This window comes from Dipodomys spectabilis, unplaced genomic scaffold, assembly GCF_019054845.1.
Source record: "Dipodomys spectabilis isolate Male_0828 unplaced genomic scaffold, ASM1905484v1 ptg000763l, whole genome shotgun sequence".
Classification (NCBI taxonomy): Eukaryota; Metazoa; Chordata; class Mammalia; order Rodentia; family Heteromyidae; genus Dipodomys; species Dipodomys spectabilis.
In genome coordinates, this window is record NW_024871440.1 from 185,686 (window position 1) to 207,515 (window position 21,830).

General features: G+C 56.3%; 2 protein-coding genes across 2 annotated transcripts in view; one reads left to right on the forward strand and one right to left on the reverse strand.

The window, feature by feature from the left end:
* On the reverse strand, window positions 1-17,531 carry Nup50 (nucleoporin 50). Its single transcript, XM_042672715.1, has 8 exons — window positions 17,175-17,531; window positions 13,061-13,139; window positions 11,248-11,331; window positions 9,363-9,546; window positions 7,923-8,612; window positions 5,574-5,655; window positions 4,072-4,190; window positions 1-3,340 (listed from the first exon to the last, which is right to left on the reverse strand). The coding sequence occupies exons 2-8, from the start codon at window positions 13,127-13,129 to the stop codon at window positions 3,138-3,140; spliced, it is 1,431 nt and encodes a 476-aa protein (XP_042528649.1). The 5' UTR covers window positions 13,130-13,139; window positions 17,175-17,531; the 3' UTR covers window positions 1-3,137.
* LOC122102158 (basic proline-rich protein-like) overlaps window positions 16,992-21,830 on the forward strand; it is a 27,454-nt gene continuing 22,615 nt past the window's right edge. Inside the window, 8 exon segments of the mRNA XM_042672713.1 lie at window positions 16,992-17,377; window positions 17,677-17,954; window positions 18,240-18,768; window positions 19,002-19,311; window positions 19,313-19,408; window positions 19,411-19,516; window positions 19,641-19,905; window positions 20,184-20,238. Coding sequence (XP_042528647.1) covers window positions 16,992-17,377; window positions 17,677-17,954; window positions 18,240-18,768; window positions 19,002-19,311; window positions 19,313-19,408; window positions 19,411-19,516; window positions 19,641-19,905; window positions 20,184-20,238 — 2,025 coding nt within the window.

Here is a 21,830-nt window from a genome sequence, read left to right on the forward strand (position 1 = left end):
TGATTTCTTTACTTCCCATTTATTCACATTGACGGATTGTTACACTTCTCAATAGGATCATTCAAAAACTAACACAAACTGAGATTTTATTGGTGGACAATTCAAGTTGTTTTAGTTTTAGAAAGCGATTTCCTATTTAAAAAGCCAGCAATTAATCCATTTGCTTGTGGAGAAGTTGTATGCTTCCCTTACAATTGCATCTGCATGGAATGGACAGTCCTTGGTGCCGACCACCACAGCACTTGGCCAGAGCATGCGGCTAGGGGCCTTGTGCTCAGCGCGCAGGCTCGGAAACCTGCCCATTTTGGAGGAGCTTCTGACCGTACACAAGCTCTGTGCCACTGGTCTGTTGTTACAATTCCCACTTTCAGAATGAGGAGACTAAGGTCCAGAGTGGGTTTCTAAGGGCATCAGGCTAGTGACTCCAGAACTATTTGCCTGATATGCTCAGAACAAACCTGTTACCTTTAACCACATGGAGAAGGCGCTCAGTGAATATGTCTCTCAGCTCTAAGAGCAGTAGGTGAATTGTTTCTCTCCACCTACAACAGGTAGTTTGTTAAATTATTTTTTGGCATGCAGCATATAAAAATATGATTTAGAATTGAGATTGTAGAACAGAATAACCGTCCTGAAGAAAAGCAATCCACGGACGGTCTGACTAGCATCTCTAGGTAAAACACAATCTAAAGTCCTTTAAAAACCCTGGACATGTTTCCAGTGTTGATGCTAAAAAGGAAGACAGCAGAACTCATTTTTTTTGCTTCCTGGGAATGTGCAAACAGAAACGCTGATGCCTGCTTCTGGAAAGAAAGGCCACAGGGACACTTAGTATTGTGAGGATGGAGTTCCACTCAGAATAAAAACCCAACAGAACAAAAACTCACCTTAGACCAAATCCATGTCACAACTCAGAGACCTTTAAACCAAGAGTAAAATTTCACTTCACATTAGACATTTAAAATTTTCTACCACTGTATTAAAACTAACATCACTATGAGAGTCAATTCACGGCTCACAAAGATGGGGAACACAGACGGTGCCCTGCACCTTCCCCAAGTAACGAGATACAATTACAACCAAATGCACACAGTCAGACTCTCATATGGGTAGAGAGCAACAAGTTCCTAAAGCATCAGAGATCAAGGAAATGTCACATTGTCAATTATGGTATACAGATCACATTTTCCCCTGTAATTTTCACCTCAACAGTGATAATCTTAGCAGCAAACATTTGCAGGGAATGTCAGGAAAAAGGGAAACCACATATCCAGCCATTTAAAAATAACCTTGGAGGGGGGGGGAGGTAAGGGGAGAAATCCAATCATAACCTTCCCATATTGTTTTCTGTAAATACTGCATACGCAGGGTAGCAAGCGTGACACACGCATGTGTGGCTAAGCTGTAATGTTCTGTGTTCCCTTCCTCTTTGAGAAAGTTACAGGCCAGGCACAGGAGGCTGAGATCTGAGGATCATGGTTCAAAGTCAGCCTGGGCGGGAAAATCTGAGACATCTCTAATGACCAAAAACAATACAAAAAAAAAAAAAAACCCTGCTGGAAATGGAGCTGTGGCTCAAATGGTAGAGCGTAAAAATGCTAAAGGTCAGTGCTCAGGTCCTGAGTTCATGTCCCAGTATTAGCACACACAAAAATGTTAGATGAATCTCTCTAATGTGAATAGGACCGGGCCATTGCTATTTTTATCCTATCGACCACTTCCTTACTGTAAATCTACTAACCGAGTCATAAGCACTCTCAGTTCTACAATGTAAATGCAAAACACCAGAGCTAAGACCTGGACCATGTCCTACTTACCAAAGCTACACACTGCCAAACTCTCACACTGGGCTCAGAACCAGCACAAGCAACATAACAATCCCATGATGGCCGTGTCCCATGACCTTCCATCTGAAGTTAACCAGGTGCCATCCTAACACTCCACACAGCTTACATCAAGAGACTGCAGTTCCAAAAAGCCACCACCCCCTCCAGCCACTCTGCTGGCTCTCCCGTAGGATCACGATATAGCAGAGAGGCAAGCGTGCAGGTTATGAACCCCTGGGCACCGGCCGGGCTTGAAAGATCTGGAGCCGGCCTGGCATGGCAACCAACTGGGACACACACTTAGTCTCAGCTCTGTACCATCTGCAGACGGCAGTGCTGCCAGCCAGCCACTGTGCTTCACATGGCTTTTGTCCAAACGGGCTCCTGAGTATCTCACTTTTAAAGTAAGGTGTCAGTCAGATAGCAAATGCGTACCAGACTGCTAAGCTAAAGGCAGAATCCCACAATCTTCCTTCCCATCGTCCTCGGTCTGCTGGCGAATTCAATGGCTCCTGTGTACGTCCACGGGGCCCACGGTACAATGGCTGTGCGCCCCACTTCCTGTTTAATGCGGTTTCACACTGACTCTCCTTCATAAGGGTTTTTTTCATGGTCTAGAAATAATAAGATACCAAATTTGTGCTTTTAAAAACCCATTCCTGGCGTCCCTCCCTTCCAGACTGTCTCAGGGCTGAAGTGACAACACCTCACAAAAAACAAAAACAAAAACAGCACCACCCTAGAACACTCTGGCCTCCTTCACTTCCACCCTTTTTACAACGAAGCAGCCGTGCCTGGATTCTGGTAAAGCAGGGTTGATCGCAGGGTGAAGGGCAGCGTCTGCCCGCGGCAGGTGACCAGCTCCGCAGTGCAGAGACCCACAGCGCAGTGGACAGCAGCAGACCGAAGCAGCGGACAGCACCTGACACAGCGCCTGGCCGAGTCCGTTCAGAGGGGCAAGGGGTGTGGGCAGAAGGCCGCCACGGAGGCCTCACCGGATTATCAGAAGGAGCTAACTGGTACCCTGATCCCAGTCCATCAAGAAATCACTTATGCTTAGTTTAATCAATAAGTGAACATTAAAAAAAAAAATCTCCCCAAAATTCCCAAAGTATTTTGCAATTGGTTCTTAAGAAGGGAGAATAGTTGTTTGACACTTAACTTTGAAAGGTTTTATTGGCCTTAATCTTCCTCACAAAAGTTTTAAGTTGTCTAGAAGTCCTTAGAATGTCAAAGTAGGAAGGAAAGCGAGGCTGGGGTGGCGGGGTGGCGGGGAGGCAGCGGCGTGGCGGCTCTCGGCACACTCGGTGCTCAGGCATCCTTCTTCTCCAGTAGGATTTTGTGCAATTCGTCGGCGTCCTCGCTTGTTTTTACCCGAATCAAGATGGGGACGGGGGCAGTGGCGTTCTTCTCGTCAAGCGGAGGGTTGGGGACGCAGACGATCAGCACGTTGTTCTTCCCTGTCCGGGAGCATGGCATGCCGGGTGGGACCAGGACGTTGAGCAGTATGTTGCCTGCAGTAAGACAACACAGGAGACGCACATCGAATCCCGAAGCACAGCTGGAGAAAGGCGTGAGGACAGGTTGGAGCGGCTTCTACTCTTGGATGCACCTTGCATGCAAAACTGGAAGCCAGCCGGGCGCCGGTGGCTCACGCCTGTCATCCTAGCTGCTCAAGAAGCTGAGATCTGAGGATCACAGTTCAAAGCCAGCCCAGGCAGAAAAGTCTGAGACTCTTATCTCCAATGAACCACCAAAAAGCAGGAAGCAGAGCCGTGGCCCAAGCGGCAGGGCCCGAGTGAGAACAAAAAAGCTGAGGGGCAGCAACCCAGGCCCTGACTCCAAGCTCCAGGACACCCATAAGCCAACGCCTGGCATGAGCCCAGCAAGGGCTGCGGGCAAGAGCCACGTTTGTAACAGCAGCTATTGCAAATGCGTCTTTACCAATGCGTCAGGCCACAGGAAACAAAAATGATGCCTTTGTGGGTTTTCCTGTAAGACCTGGTGGAGGATGGCACCACCACCTGCTCCTCTGCCTGCGGGGCGTGTTTCCTGCCATCCTCCGCCCTCTCGAGGACTGAAACCAGGGAGGGAAAGGCTCCGTCCGGCAACACCTGACACAAAGGCAGCCATCCACGTGGGGGAGCAAAGGAAGGGGTGCCGCTCACGTGCGCACTGCCAAACCGCAACCCTCTACAGCCGCTCAGTAATAACGATAAAACCATGGAATAATCAAGGTACTCACCTAGATTGGTATCGGCCCGCACTAGTAGCTGCGTTTTTTGATTTGCTGTAGGCTTTAGATGCAAGGTGCCCACACCTTTCTCTTTAAATTCATTGTCTTTCTTGTAAAATAGTTTACACCTGTGTGGAAAAAGAAGCATGACCCCAATTCAAGAACAAGTCAGTCTTCTAACAGCGGTTATGTCCACTTGCGTGGCCAAGTCTGTATTAAATCAGAGCAGAAAACCAGTCTTTATGGGTATAGAGTAATAAAAGCTACACAGCGCTCGCTCGTGTGAGTGCTCAGGCCAGGCCTGAGGACAGCAGCAGGCCCATCCTGCCTTGTGAATCCCTGCCACACACGTGTTCTGCTGTGCCAAGTTCTCTTCAGGGATCCTCCAACCTTTTTCTTTTTTGCCAGTCAAGGGCTTGAATTCAGGGCATGGGCACTGTCCCTGAGCTTCTTTTGCTCAAGGCTAGCACTCTACCACTTGAGCCACAGCTTTTTCTATTTATGTAGTGCTGAGGAATCAAACCCAGGGCTTCAGGCATGTGAGGCAAGCACTCTACCACTGAGCCTCCTTCCCAGCCCAGATCCTTCCGTTTCTGACTTCCCAAAACAATGAGCGAGAAAATACTCTCAGGCAGGGCCCAAGCAATGAGACTCCAGGAACTGTGCCGGAGTCGCCAGCAGTCACAACACTCCCTATATATCTCTCCTTCTGGACAGAAAACAAAACAAACCAAAACATTTTGTCCTGGTCAGCCAGGCAATTGAAATTAAAGTAACTGTTAGTCTCTTCAAAGCTCTCAAAATAAATGTTATAGGATGTGACTTGTTAAAGGAAAAACTGTTGACCTGTGCTTCCAAAGTTTTTATTAGAAAACCTAGCCTGGAAAGCTTCCAAACAGGAAGTATGCATACGTACTAAGTACGTATATACAAAGTAATCTCATTTAGTTAGGAAGATCAAATCTCCCTTCCAGCTGTTAAGAGGCAACTTTCATTTTAAATTAGCCAACAAACATGTCTATAAACTCTAGCTCCTCTAGAGGTGGCGATCTGAAGGGCTGTGTTTGGGCCAGCTTAGAAAGTTAGTGAGACCCCATCTCAACCAACAAGCTGACTGGTGGTATACTTTCGATCCCGCCTACAAGGGAGGCTATAGGTAGGAGGATTGTGGTCAAGGCCGGCCCCAGGCAAAAATGAGAGACCCTTTCAAACAAAACAGAGCAGGGACATGACTCAAGGGGCAGAGTCACCAAGATTTTCAAAAAAGACCCCAAAACCAAAACCAACAGCTCCCGCCACTGGAGGAGCCGCATCAGCAAGGGTCGGGTGCGTCCCGTAGGAGCAGAAGTGAACACAACCCACCAGCAGGAACACGGTGACTTTCTTTGTGGGGGAAGAAGGGGTGGGGGGGCACGGAGAAGACGGTGAGAAGAGGATTCTGGAAACATCCTTGTCTGAAGCATTTTCAAAGCCGAGAGACAGCTGAAGTCACAGAAAGTGCGCCCACTTACTTTTTGGAGTAGAAAGCATCTTCTTCCTTCACCTCAATCACCACCACCTTGGGGGGCTCGTCACTCTCCTCCTCGTCCCCACCTGGCACAGAACGACAAGCTGGTGAGCCACACCGACACGTGCCAAGAGCAGAAGCACGCCGGCGCGCTGCCCGGAGCGGGACAGACGCCGGACACGGAGTCCGGTCTCCTCAGGGAGGCGGCCCTGGGGTTCCGAAGGCCTGCGAAACACCATCCAACGGACACCTCCGAGGCCTTCTCGCCCTCCATCTCTGAAGGCTCCATGACCCCCAATCCCACAGCGCTAGGGACCCCAGAACCAGCAGTGCCAGGGCCAATGGGAATGGCGGCTGCCCGAGAAACCGCTCAAGCCAGGGCTCGCGGCGTAGGCCGCTGGGCGGAGGCTCGCCTCTGTGGCAGAGGATACCACGGTCCTCCTGAGGGGTTCTGTAACAGCTCGGGGGGCTTCCGTCATGGATCTAAGCTGTCGGAGGATGAAGCGCGGAGGCCTAGCATCCCCTGGGAGTTTTGTTTTGCTTGAAGTCAGGGCCTGGGCGCTGCTCAAGGCAAGTGCTCTACCACTTGAGCCACAGCACCACCTCTGGTTTTCTGGTGGTTCACTGGAGATCAGAGTCTCATGGGCTTTCCTGCCTAAGCCGACTTTGAACTGAGACACTCATCTCAGCTTCCTAAGTAGTGAGGATTACAAGCCAGAGCCACCGTTGATGAAAATCTCCGCAGTGGAGCGGAGCGCTCTGGGGAGCTGCGCCCAGGCTGTCTTGTGGGCACACGGCGACCTGCACGGCAGGCTCCTTTGGATTAAGCATCGCTGTGATCCTGCCGCCGCCGCCACAAGCCTGCGTGGGGCTCGTGTAGGGAAGACGCCAAGCCAGCATGGAGGAGCGCCACCGGACAGACAGCAGTACCGCAGAGACAAGCGGTGAGCCTGGCCCGCCCCTCACAGGCCCACGAGCAGGCGCCTGAGAGCTAAGAACAGGGTACAGAGGCTGGGGGTTAAGGCCTGGCCTTCTGCTGGCCTGAGGCACTGATCACACAGAACGGGCGCATTAGCAAGACCCTCCCCAAGGGAAGCTGCGTGCAGACCCGTGGGAACACTGGACAAGCTAGCCTTCTAGTGGAGCCCGGTCATTTATCTGGTCAGATCTCCAGAATATAAACCAACGTGGGGGAATTCACGCTGATGCCGAGCTTTTCAAATCAAGGCTCTGAGGCGTGAGCTGATCGCTTTTCTGCGCATGTGGGGAAGGGGCTGACCCGAGCCCCGCCCGCCCGCAGTAAGCCAAGCGCTGGCCACTGACGGGTCTCTCCGGCCTCACTTGCTGTGTTTTGTGCTGATAACTGCAGGGGGCTTCTCACTTGCTTGGCTTTTCTTAGTTCACAGTAACTGCACACAGTGGCTTCAGTGAGAGCTAGCCATGGATGGGCACACTGTACTCTGAACAACTTCACCTCCTCCAGGAAACCCTTAGCCCTTCCTCCCTCTTTACAAACGTACTCAGTGGGTTTGGCCGCGTTATCTTCACACAGTGTCGCTTAGCTTTTCAACTCACAGCTGGTGAAATACTTCAGCCATGCCTCTAGCCCAACTTTTCGCTGGATAATTAGAGAAGGAGTCTCTAAAGCTTTTCTTTCCTGCTCCAGCTGGCTATGAGTCCTCCTGAGTAGTTCAGATTACAGGCATCAACCACCAGTGCCCGGCTTCATTTTCTATTCTTAAGTCTTGTAACCACCCTAGAGAACAGGCTTACTTGTACCACTCTGAGCAGTGGAACACACACAGTGTAAATCCAGATCTGCCCTCAAAGCCTGTGCTTTCCCCATATAAAACTTACATGTAGGGCTGGGAAGGTGGCTCAGTGGTAGAGTGCTTGCCTTGCAAGCATGAGGCCCTGGGTTCGATTCCTCAGCACCACATACACAGAAAAAGCCGGAACTGGCGCTGTGGCTCAAGTAGTAGAGCACTAGCCTTGAGCTGAAGAGCTGAGGGACAGCGCCCAGACCCAGAGTTCAGGCCCCATGACAGGCAAAAAAAAAAAAAAAAACCCAAACAAACAAAACTTACATGTAAAACCTCTGAGGATGGGCAATGGTGGCAAACACCTGTAATCCTACTCAGGAGGCCGAGATCTGACCAGAGCGGCGGACAAATCCACCAATCCATGAGGCTCTCCAACTAATCACAATAAGGCGGCAGCGGAGCTGCGGTGCAAGTAGTAGAGCAAACCCAGAGGAAAAAGCCCCGTGAGGGCGGGACGCCCCAGCGACGCCCCAGCGACGGCCCCACAGCAGCGAAACAGGCGGGGCTTCCCAAGGACAAGCCTCGTTTACCTTTGCATTCATGACTAACGCCGCCTTCCGTCGGGCTCTCGGAGGTTTTAGCAGGAAATGGCGAAGAAACCGATTGGCTCTGAGTAGTATCTTTACTAAAAAAACCGGAGTTTCCAGGGGGAAATGAAAATCCAGTGAGGGGCCCAGAGCTCAGCGAGCCCAGAACCGAGCTACCGACTTGCTTGCCGACGTTGAATGAGGCACTTGCTGCTCCTTGTCCCGGCTCGACTTTCTTTTCCGACGCAGCCTCCCTCTTCTTTTCTGATGTGGTCTCAGTCTGACTGCTGTGCAACAGAAACGTGCCCTCCTGCTGTAGTTTCGCTGACCCAAACGAGGGAGGGGGCGGGGCGTGCAGCGACCCACCCGCGGCGTCACTCTCCGAATGGCTGCTGCTGCTGCTGCTCTCGTGCTGCTCCTCGATGGCCGCCAGGTACTTCTCGTAGTCCTTGAAGATGGGCGTCAGGTCACAGAGGGGGTTCGTGTCCACGTGCTTCACGATCCAGTCCCGCACCGAGCAGTTGAGGGACGCCAGCTGCTCTCGGTAGGCACTCCCGGTGCCAGCTTTGGTGGAGCTGGAGGAGGAGGAGGAGAAGGACGAGGAGGAGGAGGAGGGCTGCGCGCCTCTGCCATTGGCCTTGGGGTCGGACACGTTTGTATCCATTTTTACAGGGCCATTTACAGCAAAAGAACCTGGAGGGAATTAAAGTTTGGACAATTTAGACGCTGCTTTACAGAGCGTCTTTTATTGGGGGGGGTGTGGGGGGGGGGGAACGTTTGCATCCATTTTTACAGGGCCATTTACAGCAAAAGGACCTGGAGGGAATTAAAGTTTGGACAACGTATTTAGACGCTGCTTTACAGCGCGTCTTTTATGGGGGGGGGGGGGGGGCTGGTGCTTTATCTCAGGCCTGGCGCTGTCTGTGGCTTTTCACACCAAGCTCAGTCACACTAGAATTGGGAGTGACCCGAACCCAAGCGCACTGCACCCCTGGCTCAGCAGAGACCAGGCCGTAGCAGGCACCTTCGCTGCGGGCCCGCGGCAACCCAGGGCAGGGTCCTGTCTTAGCCCCGCCACAGGATCGCTGCCTACAAGAACCCCAGCAGCTCCTGAGGACCATCTCACTCAACACGAGAGCCCAGATCGACACTTGCGCTCCCGGCTGGTCTGGGGGCTCTGGCCAGGCCCATGTGTGGGGGCGCCCGCGGTGCCAGCAGCAAGGCACACAGAAAGCTCCGATGCATGTGGAGAGAATGGACAGAGTGACTACCGGGTACTTCCTCTACGCCTGCCCCAAGCTGCCCAGAAGCAGGAAGCAGAACCAAGCGGGTCTGGGCTCTGCATGTGGCCCAGCTCTCCCAAGGACCCAGCCCTTCGCTCCCATAGCCCAGGTTAAACACATCTCTAGCAAGTCACCTATAACCTGGGGCACGCCTACTCACCAAAGGCCGCCTTGGGTTCTGCCGCCGCCCTGGCACTGCCCAAGGAAGGGGCACTGGGCGAGCTGTTTCCATTCGACAATCCTTCCAGAGGCTTCCCTCCAGCACAGCCAAATGCAGAAAACCCTCCTCCTCCTGAAGGCACAACCAAACCTTTAAAACCTTTAAAGGCCCCTCCACTATCGGACTGAAAAGAAGAAAGAGCACCTGTTAGGCGGGCAGATACGTGGCTGGCATAAAGCAGGGTGAGTGACAACAGCACCCAGCCCCAGACGGGATCAGCGCTGCCAGCCTGGCACGCTGCGCCGGCAGAGACAGCGGCGGCGACGCCTCGCGCCCTCCCCAGGAAGGCCTGGTCCAAACCCTCACTCAAATAGCCAAGGCGATCTTCTATGCTGAAATATGTCTACAGCTGTGTTAAGGAGGGCTGGGGGGAGTTATAGGGTAGAGGGTTTGTCTGGCCAGTGTTTTAAGTCCTGAGTTCAAACCCTAGTAGCGCTCAAAAGCACTATATATGCATAAAAACAAGGATTACTGTGATAAACTCAGCTACCTATCACACAACCTCAAAGTAATTCAAAACATTCTCAACAACTAAATGCCATGCACTTTCCCCAAATGCCTGAAGCAGCCTTCAGAAGTACCGGCTAGATGAACTAAAAATGCCTTTGAACTGCGGTCCTCAGATCCCAGCTGCCAACAGTGAGGGCCACAGGTGTGAACCACCAGGGCTGGTGCCAGTGGTGCGAAGCCGTCTGGACAGACCGAACCATGAGACGCACTAGCAAAAAGCCAAAACTGGAGATGTGGCTCAAATGGTAGAATACCAGCCTTGAATGAAAAAGCCCAGTGAGCAAAAGAACTTGAGAGTGAAAGACCCTGAGTTCAAGCCTCAGTGGCACACAAAAACCCAACTAAACCAGACAAAATTCAGCCACTGCGGGCTGGAGGCATGGCTCAGCGATAGAACCGCCACCCGCCCAGTGAAATGTGAAGCCAGGTTCAAACCACAGCTCCACCGAAAAGAAAAAGAAAAGAACCTGAACACTGCAAAGGAAAGGAAAGCAGTATTTATTCTGCAACAGGCCTCAGCAGAGGCCCAGGGACGGGACAAAACCACTCTAGGTCCAGATAACGAGGGAGAAGGCACAGACCAAGAGGAGTTCGTGTGTGTGTTGGGGGGAGTGTGACTTCTGAATACTGAGCACAGATGCAATTAGAGTGCCAATCCATCCACCTGAGCACAGGAAGGAAGCATCTTCTACACTGCACCACCGCACGAGAGAAAACCGGCCAAGACGGCCACACCCACCGCTGCAAACACAGCTCTGCTCGGTGTGCCTTCTTATCACATCTGACAGTTTTCCTGCCCTCTGCTCTGCAAGCCTCCCTCTTCCTCTGAAACTGGTCCCCCAGCATAAATTCACCTCCCCTGAACTGGGGGGACCCTTAAAGGGACGGATCCCACCACCATTTTTTTTTCCATTTCCTACATCTATACAAGTGTTTCATTTTTTGGCACTGGTACTAGGACTTGAATTCAGGGCCTCAGGCTCTTGCTTGGCCTTTTCGTTCAAGTCTAGCACGCTACCACTTGAGCCACTCCTCCACTTCCAGCTTTTTAGTGGTTAACTGGAGATAATTGACTGCCCCCCCCCCAAAAAAAAAATCTTATGGACAGTTTGCCTGGGCTGGCTTTGAACCTTGATCCTCAGGTATCAGCCTCCTAAATAGCCAGAATTGCAGGTATGAACCACTTGTGCCTGGCCAGGAGTAAACATTTGGGGGGGAAGCATCTGTCGCGTACCAACTGCTCTGAGAGGCACACAACAGTCCGCAACTCAGAAGCCACATTAGTTTTAGGAGCAAAGTATGAAACAGCACTCACTTCAAACCCAACACGCCTGCGCCTGGCTTTCTTTATGGCTCGGCTCTTCAATACTTCTTCACTGGCCACCGAGAATGTTCCCACCTGCAAGGGCACAAACCACACGGCAGAGGTCAGGTCAAGGGAGCGGTAGGCGCTAGACAGGCCAGTCTCCTAACAGGAGGCTTCGTGTACTGGAAACACAAGGTCCCGAGCCGCGCTAAGAGGACTCACTGCTATCATCCATGGATTCCTGTGGATCCCAACTTGAGTAAGGCAGACTGTGACTGAGAATCTACAAATACAGGTTTAAGTCCCAATTCGGAAAGAGGGGCGTGTCAACAACAGCTCTAGAAAGATCACAACTTTGGTGCAGATCTTTAAGTAGTTCAGATATACATTCTCAGATATTAGTGATAAAGTTTACAATGAAATTTTGCTGCCACCAAGCACCAGTGGCTCACTCCTGTAACCCTAGCTCCTCGGGAGGCTAAAATCTGAGAACTGCAGTTCAAAGCCAGCCTGGGCAAGAAAGTCTGTGAGACTCATCTCCAATTAGACATCAAAAAGAGTGGAGCTGTGGCTCAGTAGTAGAGCAAAATAAGCTCAGGGACAGAGCCCAGGCCCTGAGTTCAAATCCAAGGAGGGCACACACCCTCTTACCCTGACAGGCTCATGTGATAAAGTGCTAGACCAACAAACCACTTGAGCATGAGGCCTTGAATTTAAAAAGAAAAAATACAACAATAAAAACCCTATCAATCAGAACATACAGAACCGGTATCCTTCCAAAGCAACAACATGTTAATATTAAAAGAACTTATCAGCGTAGAGCTGGGAACATGGTCAAGTGGTTGAGCCTTTACCGCTTAGCAAGCATAAAATCCTCATTTTACACCCCAATACTGCCAAAAAAAAAAAGTTCAGAAACATTTCTACAGACTTATTTTTTTTAAACACCATTATTAATTTAAAAGGTTAACTTGCTACAGAGTTCCTTAGTAAACCAGCTTAAGAATATCAAACTAGGCCAGGCTCCAGTGGCTCACACCTGTAATCCTACTCAGAAGGCTAGGATCTGAGGATTGTGGTTCAAAGCCAGCCTGGGCAGGAAAAGTCCGTGAGACTCTAGAAAACCGGAAGTGGTGCTGTGGCTCAAGCGGTAGAACGTTCACCTTGAGCTGAAGAGCACAGGGACAGCACCCAAGCCCAGAGTTCAAAACCCACGACCGACAAAAAAAAAAAAAAGAATATCAAACTACCAATGGAACCCCAGATTGCAGCTGTGCTCTACTTCGTAACAGCCCCGCTAAGCAGCCCAGGCAGGCCTTGACCTTCCTGCGGAGACGAAAGGTGCTTGGCACCATGTCTAGCCTGTGTTCTAAGAGGAAAAAAATAGAGTCCTTCCATACAAACCTTTGATCCAGCTGGGGAAGAAAAAACCATGCTGATCTGCTACTCATACTCCTCACCTGCTGTGATCCTAGAACTGCAAATACAGCAGCAGAAGAGCCTCAGAGCAGGGGAGGCAATCTCTAAAATCAAAGGACAGCACAGCAACATGGTGACAGCGGACCATGGACCTGAGTGTCCCCACTGTATGAAATTCTGGAGGAAGACATTCCTGCAAAGCAGTCAGTTCCAGACAGGTGCTAGTGGACAGCACACTGAATGAAGAGCCAAGTGCTGTGAGCAGGGTCAAAGCACTGACACGCTTCTGTCCACATGCTGATCATGTCTGCATCCTACTGTCTGTCTTTGGGGGAATTCCAAAATAATTTACATGGAGACACATTAAAAAGCACTGCTCTTCGGGAAAGGAAACCGCTTTTACCTCTTCAGCACCATCTTCCTGATCCCAGTTCCTATCTGTCAACTCCTTCTCGGCAATTCTTTTGGCCATTTTTTCGAATCTAAAAAACAAGAACAAAAAGTTTAAGTTTTATATCCAATGTAATGATATGAAGACAGCACAGGAGATTTTAATGAAAGCTGCAGACAGGGACTGGGAACAGAGAAAGAGAAAGCCTTAAGAGGGTTATCTGAACAAAATTTAACACATGCACAGATGAAATACTATGGCAAAACCTCCTGGTGCAATTAACACACATGAAAAAAAAACACAGAAGAGTGAAACAGGTTCTGTGGAGGAGGGGTCAGGAGCAGGAGCAGGTTAACGAGGGCAGTAAGACCAATGTGGCTTGCACGAGTGAAACAAGACAATGAAACCTGGTCAATGTTTTGAGGAGGTAGGGGAAGGACAGAGATCGAGGGGGACACTGTGTACACCCGTGGAAATGTCCTAATGAAACCTCCATGTACAACTAACATATGTTTAAAAAAAGAAGGTCACCTCTCCATGAACCAGAACATTCCTGATGCCAATGAAGATGGCACCAAGAGGTTTAGGACGGGGTGTAAGGCTCCACGGCTACGCGCCAGTGAAGGATTGTGGGAAGAGGAACACTGGCTCTCTTCCTGAACGACCCTCAGCCAAGCTCCATCAAAAAGATTCAGCCACTGATTTCTACCTAGTCTTAGGCTAGAGGCATAGTCCAAGTGGGAGAATGCTTACCTAACAAGAGTGAAGCCTTAAGTTCAAATCCCAGTACCACCAGAAAAAAAAAATTTAATCTAGAATATCTGTATGGTACAGTATAGTTATTAAGCACTTGGTGAACTTACTCTATGAAAGTTACATTTACAGTCATTTTTGCCACAAGTAAAACTTTTATTTTGTTGGAGGCAGGGCTTGAACTCTGAGCCTGGGCACTGTCCCTGAACTCTTCAGCTCAAGGCTAGTGCTCTACCACTTGAGCCACAGCGCACTTCCAGTTTTCTGGTGGTTAATTGGAGATAAGAGTCTCAAGGACTTTCCTGCACCGGCTGGCTTTGAACCGTGATCCTCAGATCTCAGCCTCCTGAGTAGCTAGGATTACAGGCATGAGCCACCGATGCTCGGCTCCCTCCCCCCCATGATTTGAACTCAGGACCTAGGTGCTGTCTCTGAGCTTTTTTTTTTTTTTTTTGCTTAAGGCTAGCATGCTACCCTGTAAGCCACAGCTCTATTTCTGGTTTTCAGTAGTTACTGGAGGTAAGAGTCTCATGGACTTTCTTGCTTAAGCTTAGCTTTGGAACTGCAACTCTTAGATCTCCTAAGTAGCTATGTGTGAGCCACCAGTACCTGGCTGTAAGCATTTTTCATATTTAAAAATTATTCTTAAAGATTATATATTAGTGTATCCTAGGTAAGCACTTTAATGATAAGACACTAGAAATACTTTCACACGTGAGTACTCTTTTTTAGCCTACCACATGATTAATCCCATGTGTCCTAAGATTTAGTTGTTCCAAAAGGTGCACTAGGCAAAGCTAAGCCACCATTCAGGAACTCGAAGTACCAAGGTGGACGGGTTAACACTCAAAGAATGTCTAATACTTCCAGACTCTCAATTCAACTCTCTCAAGACCATGGCATTAGAGGAAGAGTTTGGAGTTGGGAGAATTATATCCTTTGTTGTAAATAAGTATCAATAACAAAAGAAAAACCGAAATGCTAGAACCCACTGAGAGCAGTCACTCCTAAGGGACAAGAAAACACCCCTCACCCGGCAGGGCTTGCCACACTTGCCAGGCTTCCTTCCTCATTCATTTGCCCTCAGAAACTCAACCCACTAGAGTAAGCCTGCTACACACCAGTAATTCTAGCTACTCAGCAGGCTGAGATCTGAGAATAGCAGTTTGAAGCCAGCCCAAGCAAGAAAGGTCATGACTCATCTCCAGTGGACCAGCCAACAGTGAACGGGCTGTGACTCAAGCGGCCGAGTGCCAGCCTTGAGCAAAAAATACAAGGGGCCCTGCCCAGGCCCCGAGTTCCAGTGCTAGCACACACACACACAGGACAGGAACTTACATACCACCTGCTGCTGTGCCGCGCACAGACAGAGTGACGCCCAGCCCTTCAAGGGCTGATGCTTATTATTAAGGTGTGGTGCAGAGGCGTTAGCATTTCCTAAGTCAGGTGGGGAGTCCATTTCTTTTGTCACCCTTGGCTCTGCTTTACCCCCGTCCCGCCGGTAACCTGCAGAGCTCCTGCTCCACAGTGTCTGTCGGCTCGCCCTTCCGTCTCTCTCCGTGCTTCCCCTTAATTCCCCCAAGGACGACAAAAAACAAAAAGCGACCGCGACTCCCTCGAGGCTTCGGCTTTTGGTACATTCTAGTCATTCTCCTCATACTTTGTCTGGCTTAAAAATGATTTTAAAGGCCAACACCGCAAAAGACAACGTAGGGCATTTAATAACTACGCTGTCATTAACCGAGAATTCTCCTTCTAGACTCCGGTTTCCAGTGCAGGAGGAGATGAGATTCTTCCCGATTGCACCCGTGCATTCTTTTGGCAGTTTTCCAGTTCGTTCAGGGGCATCTCCACCAGAGGGCGAGGGGGTAACGGGAACGGTACCGACAAGAGCCCGGACTGAACACAAAGCGGGCGGGGTGGGACTGAAGGCGAGCGCGGAGCAGGTCGAGGGCGCCGGCCCGGGAGGGGCGAGCGCGCCCGGCACACGCGGCCGCGGGAGGGGCGAGCGCGCCCGGCACACGCGGCCCGGCACACGCGGCCGGCACACGCGGCCGGCACACGCGGCCGGCACACGCGGCCCGGCACACGCGGCCGGCACACGCGGCTGCGGGAGGGGCGAGCGCGCCCGGCACACGCGGCCGCGGGAGGGGCGAGGGCGCCCGGCACACGCGGCCGCGGGAGGGGCGAGGGCGCCCGGCACACGCGGCTGCGGGAGGGGCGAGCGCGCCCGGCACACGCGGCCGGCACACGCGGCCGAGGGAGGGGCGAGCGCGCCCGGCACACGCGGCCGGCACACGCGGCTGCGGGAGGGGCCAGCGCGCCCGGCACACGCGGCCGCGGGAGGGGCGAGCGCGCCCGGCACACGCGGCTGCGGGAGGGGCGAGCGCGCCCGGCACACGCGGCCCGGCACACGCGGCCGGCACACGCGGCCCGGCACACGCGGCCCGGCACACGCGGCCCGGCACACGCGGCCGGCACACGCGGCTGCGGGAGGGGCGAGCGCGGCCGGCACACGCGGCCCGGCACACGCGGCCGGCACACGCGGCTCCGTTCGCTGTTGATCAAGTCGGTGGATAACGGGGGGGGGGGGGGGGGGCGGGGGGGGCGGGTCTCGGTTTTAACGCGTAGCCCCGGGGCCCCGAACGCGCTCAGCTCGCAGGCCGGCCCCCGCGGGTCCGTCGGTCAGGGCAGCACCACCGGGCTGCGCGCGGGGCGCCCGGAGCGCGCGGGGCCGGCGCTCCCGCTCCGAGGCCGGCCCCCACCTGCGGGGCGGACGTGGTGGGAAAGTCAGCGGGCAGCTCCCGGCCTGACACCCACCTCTCCCCGAGACTCAGACCGGAGGCGGAGCACCTCGGCCGGGCAGCGCATTTGCCAGCCGCCCGGGCCTCTCCCGGCCCCGCGGCTGCCGCCCGGGCCTCTCCCGGGCCTCTCCCGGCCCCGCGGCTGCCGCCCGGGCCTCTCCCGGGCCTCTCCCGGCCCCGCGGCCTGCGCGGCCCCTCGGGCCCGGCGGCGCCGACCCGCTCGCTACGGCCGCTGCGGAGCCTCCGTCACGGCTGGGGCGGGCCCGGGGCTCCCGGCACACTCTCCCGGGCTGGCGGGGCGCACGTGCGAGCAAGGGGGCCGCGGGGTGCGGCGGTGACGCGGGGCCGGCGGGAGAACGGCGAGCCCCACGCGTTATGACCGGACAATGGCCGGGGCGCGCCGGGAACCGCCGGCCCGAGCCGCTCGGCGGGGCGCGGGGCGCGGGGCGGCGGCCCCCGGGCAGCGCGGGCCCCGGGCGGCCCCGCAAACGGCGGCCGGGCGCGTCGGCGGCCCCGCCCCTTCCTCCCGCCGCCCGCCCGGCCGCCCCGGCCCGGCCCGCCGCCCTCACCTTCCCGGAGGCCGCCGCAGCTCGGCGGCGTCCGCACGCGAGTCCGCGGCTGCGGCCGGGCGCTTCCGGGGCGCTGGGAGCCTGGGAGGACTTGATGGTCGGCAGGCCTGGGGTCTCAAACACCATGTCCCCGGGGGCCGGACGGCCGCTCAGACGCAGATCGCTGGGGGACCGGCCACGAGCGCGCTCCGCACCGCCATTTTGTAACTCGCATCTAAGCTTAAAATCAATTCCGGGGGGAGGGGGCAAAGAAAAAGGAAAGAAACGCCCGCGTCTGGGCACTGCGCAAGCGCGGCAGAGCTCAGGCGGCACCGCCGCCTTCCGTGGACGCTGGGACGTCACGCGGCGCATGCGCGTAGCTCCTTAGGAACGCCCGGCGGGAGCAACGCCTGGTTCTCACGCACGCGCGTACGTAGCCGCGGCGCGGGCGTTCGTGACGGCCGCGGGGGCGCGTCGGTCCCGTGCCGGCCGCGGTCCGCATTTGAGGCGTTTTTCGCGCCAGTTGTGGCCGAGGCGCTCGTGGGGTTCGGGGCGTCCGAGGCTCGGGGCGGTCCGGTGGGGCTCCCGCCGCGGGCGGGCGGGCCCGGGCGGAGACGCGGGCGGAAGGGCTCGGCGAGCGCGCGGCGCCGCGGGGTGGCCGGGTGCGGGGTGGCCCGGTCCGGTGCGGGGTGGCCCGGGTGCAGTGCGGGGTGGTCCGGTGCGGGGTGGCCCGGGTCCGGTGCGGGGTGGCCCGGGTCCGCGGTGGCCCGGTGCGGGGTGGCCCCGGTCCGCGGTGGCCCGGTGCGGGGTGGCCCGGTGCGGGGTAGCCCGGGTCCGCGGTGGCCCGGGTCCGGTGCGGGGTGGCCCGGTCCGGTGCGGGCCGTCGGCGCCGGAGGGGCCCGACTCAGTGGTGATGCTCCGACGCCATCGGCTGTTGATCGGCTTTAAACATCCGGGGACTCCCAGCCAGGCCACGCGGTGAGGAAGCCCGACCGTCCTCCGTAATCCCAGCGAGGCCACAGGGTAACGAATTCAAGACCAACCTGGGGTCCACAGCAAAACCTTTGTCCTGAAAAAAACAACCAGAAGGCAACGCGAGGTCCCCCGCGGGGCCTGTGCCCCCCCCCCCCCCCGCCGCCTCCCCCGCCGCCTCCCCCGCCGGGCCCCCACCGCCTCCCCCGCCGCCTCCCCCGCCGCCTCCCCCGCCGGGCCCGTGCCCCCCGCCGCCTCCCCCGCCGGGCCCCCACCGCCTCCCCCGCCGCCTCCCCCGCCGGGCCCCGTGCCCCCCGCCGCCTCCCCCGCCGGCCCCGTGCCCCCCGCCGCCTCCCCCGCCGCCTCCCCCGCCGGGCCCTTGCCCCCCGCCGCCTCCCCCGCCGGGCCCTTGCCCCCCGCCGCCTCCCCCGCCGCCTCCCCCGCCGGGCCCTTGCCCCCCGCCGCCTCCCCCGCCGGGCCCTTGCCCCCCGCCGCCTCCCCCGCCGGGCCCGTGCCCCCCACCGCCTCCCCCGCCGCCTCCCCCGCCGGCCCCGTGCCCCCCCCCCCGCCGCCTCCCCCGCCGGCCCCGTGCCCCCCCGCCGCCTCCCCCGCCGGGCCCGTGCCCCCCACCGCCTCCCCCGCCGGGCCCGTGCCCCCCCGCCGCCTCCCCCGCCGGCCCCGTGCCCCCCACCGCCTCCCCCGCCGGGCCCGTGCCCCCCACCGCCTCCCCCGCCGGCCCCGGGACCCCGCCGCCTCCCCCGCCGGGCCCGTGCCCCCCACCGCCTCCCCCGCCGCCTCCCCCTCCGGGCCCGTGCCCCCCACCGCCTCCCCCGCCGGCCCCGTGCCCCCCCCCCGCCGCCTCCCCCGCCGGCCCCGTGCCCCCCCCCCGCCGCCTCCCCCGCCGCCTCCCCCGCCGGGCCCTTGCCCCCCGCCGCCTCCCCCGCCGGGCCCTTGCCCCCCGCCGCCTCCCCCGCCGCCTCCCCCGCCGGGCCCTTGCCCCCCGCCGCCTCCCCCGCCGGGCCCTTGCCCCCCGCCGCCTCCCCCGCCGGGCCCGTGCCCCCCACCGCCTCCCCCGCCGCCTCCCCCGCCGGCCCCGTGCCCCCCCCCCCGCCGCCTCCCCCGCCGGCCCCGTGCCCCCCCGCCGCCTCCCCCGCCGGGCCCGTGCCCCCCACCGCCTCCCCCGCCGGGCCCGTGCCCCCCCGCCGCCTCCCCCGCCGGCCCCGTGCCCCCCACCGCCTCCCCCGCCGGGCCCGTGCCCCCCACCGCCTCCCCCGCCGGCCCCGGGACCCCGCCGCCTCCCCCGCCGGGCCCGTGCCCCCCACCGCCTCCCCCGCCGCCTCCCCCTCCGGGCCCGTGCCCCCCACCGCCTCCCCCGCCGGCCCCGTGCCCCCCCCCCCGCCGCCTCCCCCGCCGGCCCCGTGCCCCCCCCCGCCGCCTCCCCCGCCGGCCCCGTGCCCCCCACCGCCTCCCCCGCCGGGCCCGTGCCCCCCACCGCCTCCCTCGCCGGCCCCGGGACCCCGCCGCCTCCCCCGCCGCCTCCCCCGCCGGGCCCGTGCCCCCCGCCGCCTCCCCCGCCGCCTCCCCCGCCGGCCCCGTGCCCCCCGCCGCCTCCCCCGCCGCCTCCCCCTCCGGGCCCGTGCCCCCCACCGCCTCCCCCGCCGGCCCCGTGCCCCCCACCGCCTCCCCCGCCGCCTCCCCCGCCGCCTCCCCCGCCGGGCCCGTGCCCCCCGCCGCCTCCCCCGCCGGCCCCGTGCCCCCCGCCGCCTCCCCCGCCGGCCCCGTGCCCCCCCGCCCCCCCCCCCCCCCCCCGCCGGGGTTCATTGACTTCTCAGAAGATAAATCCAAAACCTCATCTTCGCCAGATGTGAAAAGAAATATCCAGCCGGGAAGCTGTGTTAGATTTTGTACAAATGCATTTTGGCATATCTTTCCTACCAGTCTTGTAGTTTCTGCGTGGAATCATGTGAGCTTATGTATAACTAGTTGAAAAGTTTTCAGAGCTTGTGTATAGAAAAGCAGGCTAATCAAAGCTAGGTTGTCATTAGGCTAAATGTAGAGTTGTCAGCCTATTTAGGTGTTTGTTTCTCTTACAAAATACATGAGGCAAAGCCAGGTACTGATGGCTCATGCTCAGGAGACTGAAAGCTGAGGATCAGGATTCAAAGCCACCCCAGGCAGGAAAGTGCATGAGTCTCATCTCCAATTAACTACCCCCAACACTGGAAGTAGAGCTGTAGCTCAAATGATAGCACACTAGCCTTTGCACCAAAGCTGAGGGACTGCGTCCAGGCCAGTATAAGACAAGCAAAACAAAATCCTTTTCAACTTGCTTAACCCTTGAGAGTCAAAGGACTTTGAGAAAGGATAAAAGTCCTTTGGCTTTTCATGCTCAGTGTATAAATATCCGGAGATGTTGGTTTCCTGAATTAAGAATGAGCTTGTGGCTGTCCAGTGCTAGTCCCTGCCTAGTGTTCCAGCACTACAGAACAAAACAAATTGATTTTTGTTTTTTGTTTGTTTGGGTCAGTCATGGGACTTAACTCTGGGCCTGTGTGTTGTCCCTGAGCTCTTCAGCTCAAGGCAAGTACTCTACCACTTGAGCCACAGCACCACTTCCAGTTTTCTGGAAGTTTAATCAGAGATGAGTCTCACAGACTTTACTGTCCAGAATGGCATTGAATGGCAGTCCTCATATCTCAGCCTCCTGAGTAGCTAGGATTGCAGGTATGAGCCACCTGTGCCCAGCTAACACATCAATTTTGATGTATTCTTCCTTTCTACTTCTAAAGTTCCATGATAAGACAGGAACTACCAAGTAATCAAAGCCTAAGTCTCAGAATCCATATCCAATTTAACCCACTACAGAAAACTGCAAGATAATGGTGAGTTTTGGGCTGTATGTGTAGTGTTCATGTCTGTCAGAACTGAGGTTTGAACTGGGGCTGTGTGCTGCTGGTCAGGTAAGTGCTGTATCCCTGCAGCCACATAATAGTGTTGAGGTCTTCTCATGCTGTCCTCTCTACCCTCGCCTCTTTTTCCTGGCTGTGACTATCCAATCCCCAGCAGGTCCACTGACTGCCAGCATATGACATCTGCCTGGAAGACTGGACCATTGACAGATTCTAAGCTGTGTTTTGTAAGACAAAGTTAGCTGTGGAAGCAGGAGGAAATGCTGAGAAAAGGCAGATAAACAGTTGTCCTGTCAGGGTAGAAAGTAGATAACCCAAAGTAGTATTCTGTGTACGACCAGGTGAAGGTCCACCAGTGGCTGAAAGGAGGAGGGAGGGTTTGTTCAGGCCAAGGCCTGCACGCCTTTGCTCAGGCTGCCATAAGAAACTACCATGGTTGGGGGCTTAGTGGCTCACAGGTCTCAAGGCTGTCTCACTGAAGCAAATGTTCCCTTTAGGTGGTTTTTAGCCACAGTATATACTTTTTAAGTCTGTGTTTTGCACTTGTATATTTCTGGTGATAGTATTTTCTGACTTTTGATGTACAATTTTAAGAGCATACCCCCTTGGTATTAAAATTAATACTTTGAAAGAGAAACTAGGTGAGCTGATGTGTGTTCCCTCTTGAAGAAGGGACAGGTTTGCTTCTGCTCATACTGCCTGTCCAAATTGGTCTTCCTTGGCTGAATGTCTGCCTTTGTAGATTTTCTTCCCTCTCCTCAAACTTCACTCCAGACCTCCTTTTCTCTTCCTCAGA

Coding starts and splice junctions, on each gene's coding strand:
- Nup50 (XM_042672715.1), bottom strand. CDS start 13,129: ATGGCCAAAAGAATTGCCGAGAAGGAGTTGACAGATAGGAACTGGGAT. Junction 8,613..9,362: donor AGAACCCAAGGCGGCCTTTG/GTGAGTAGGCGT, acceptor AATTCCCTCCAG/GTTCTTTTGCTGTAAATGGC. Junction 5,656..7,922: donor CGTTAGTCATGAATGCAAAG/GTAAACGAGGCT, acceptor GTTCTGTGCCAG/GTGGGGACGAGGAGGAGAGT.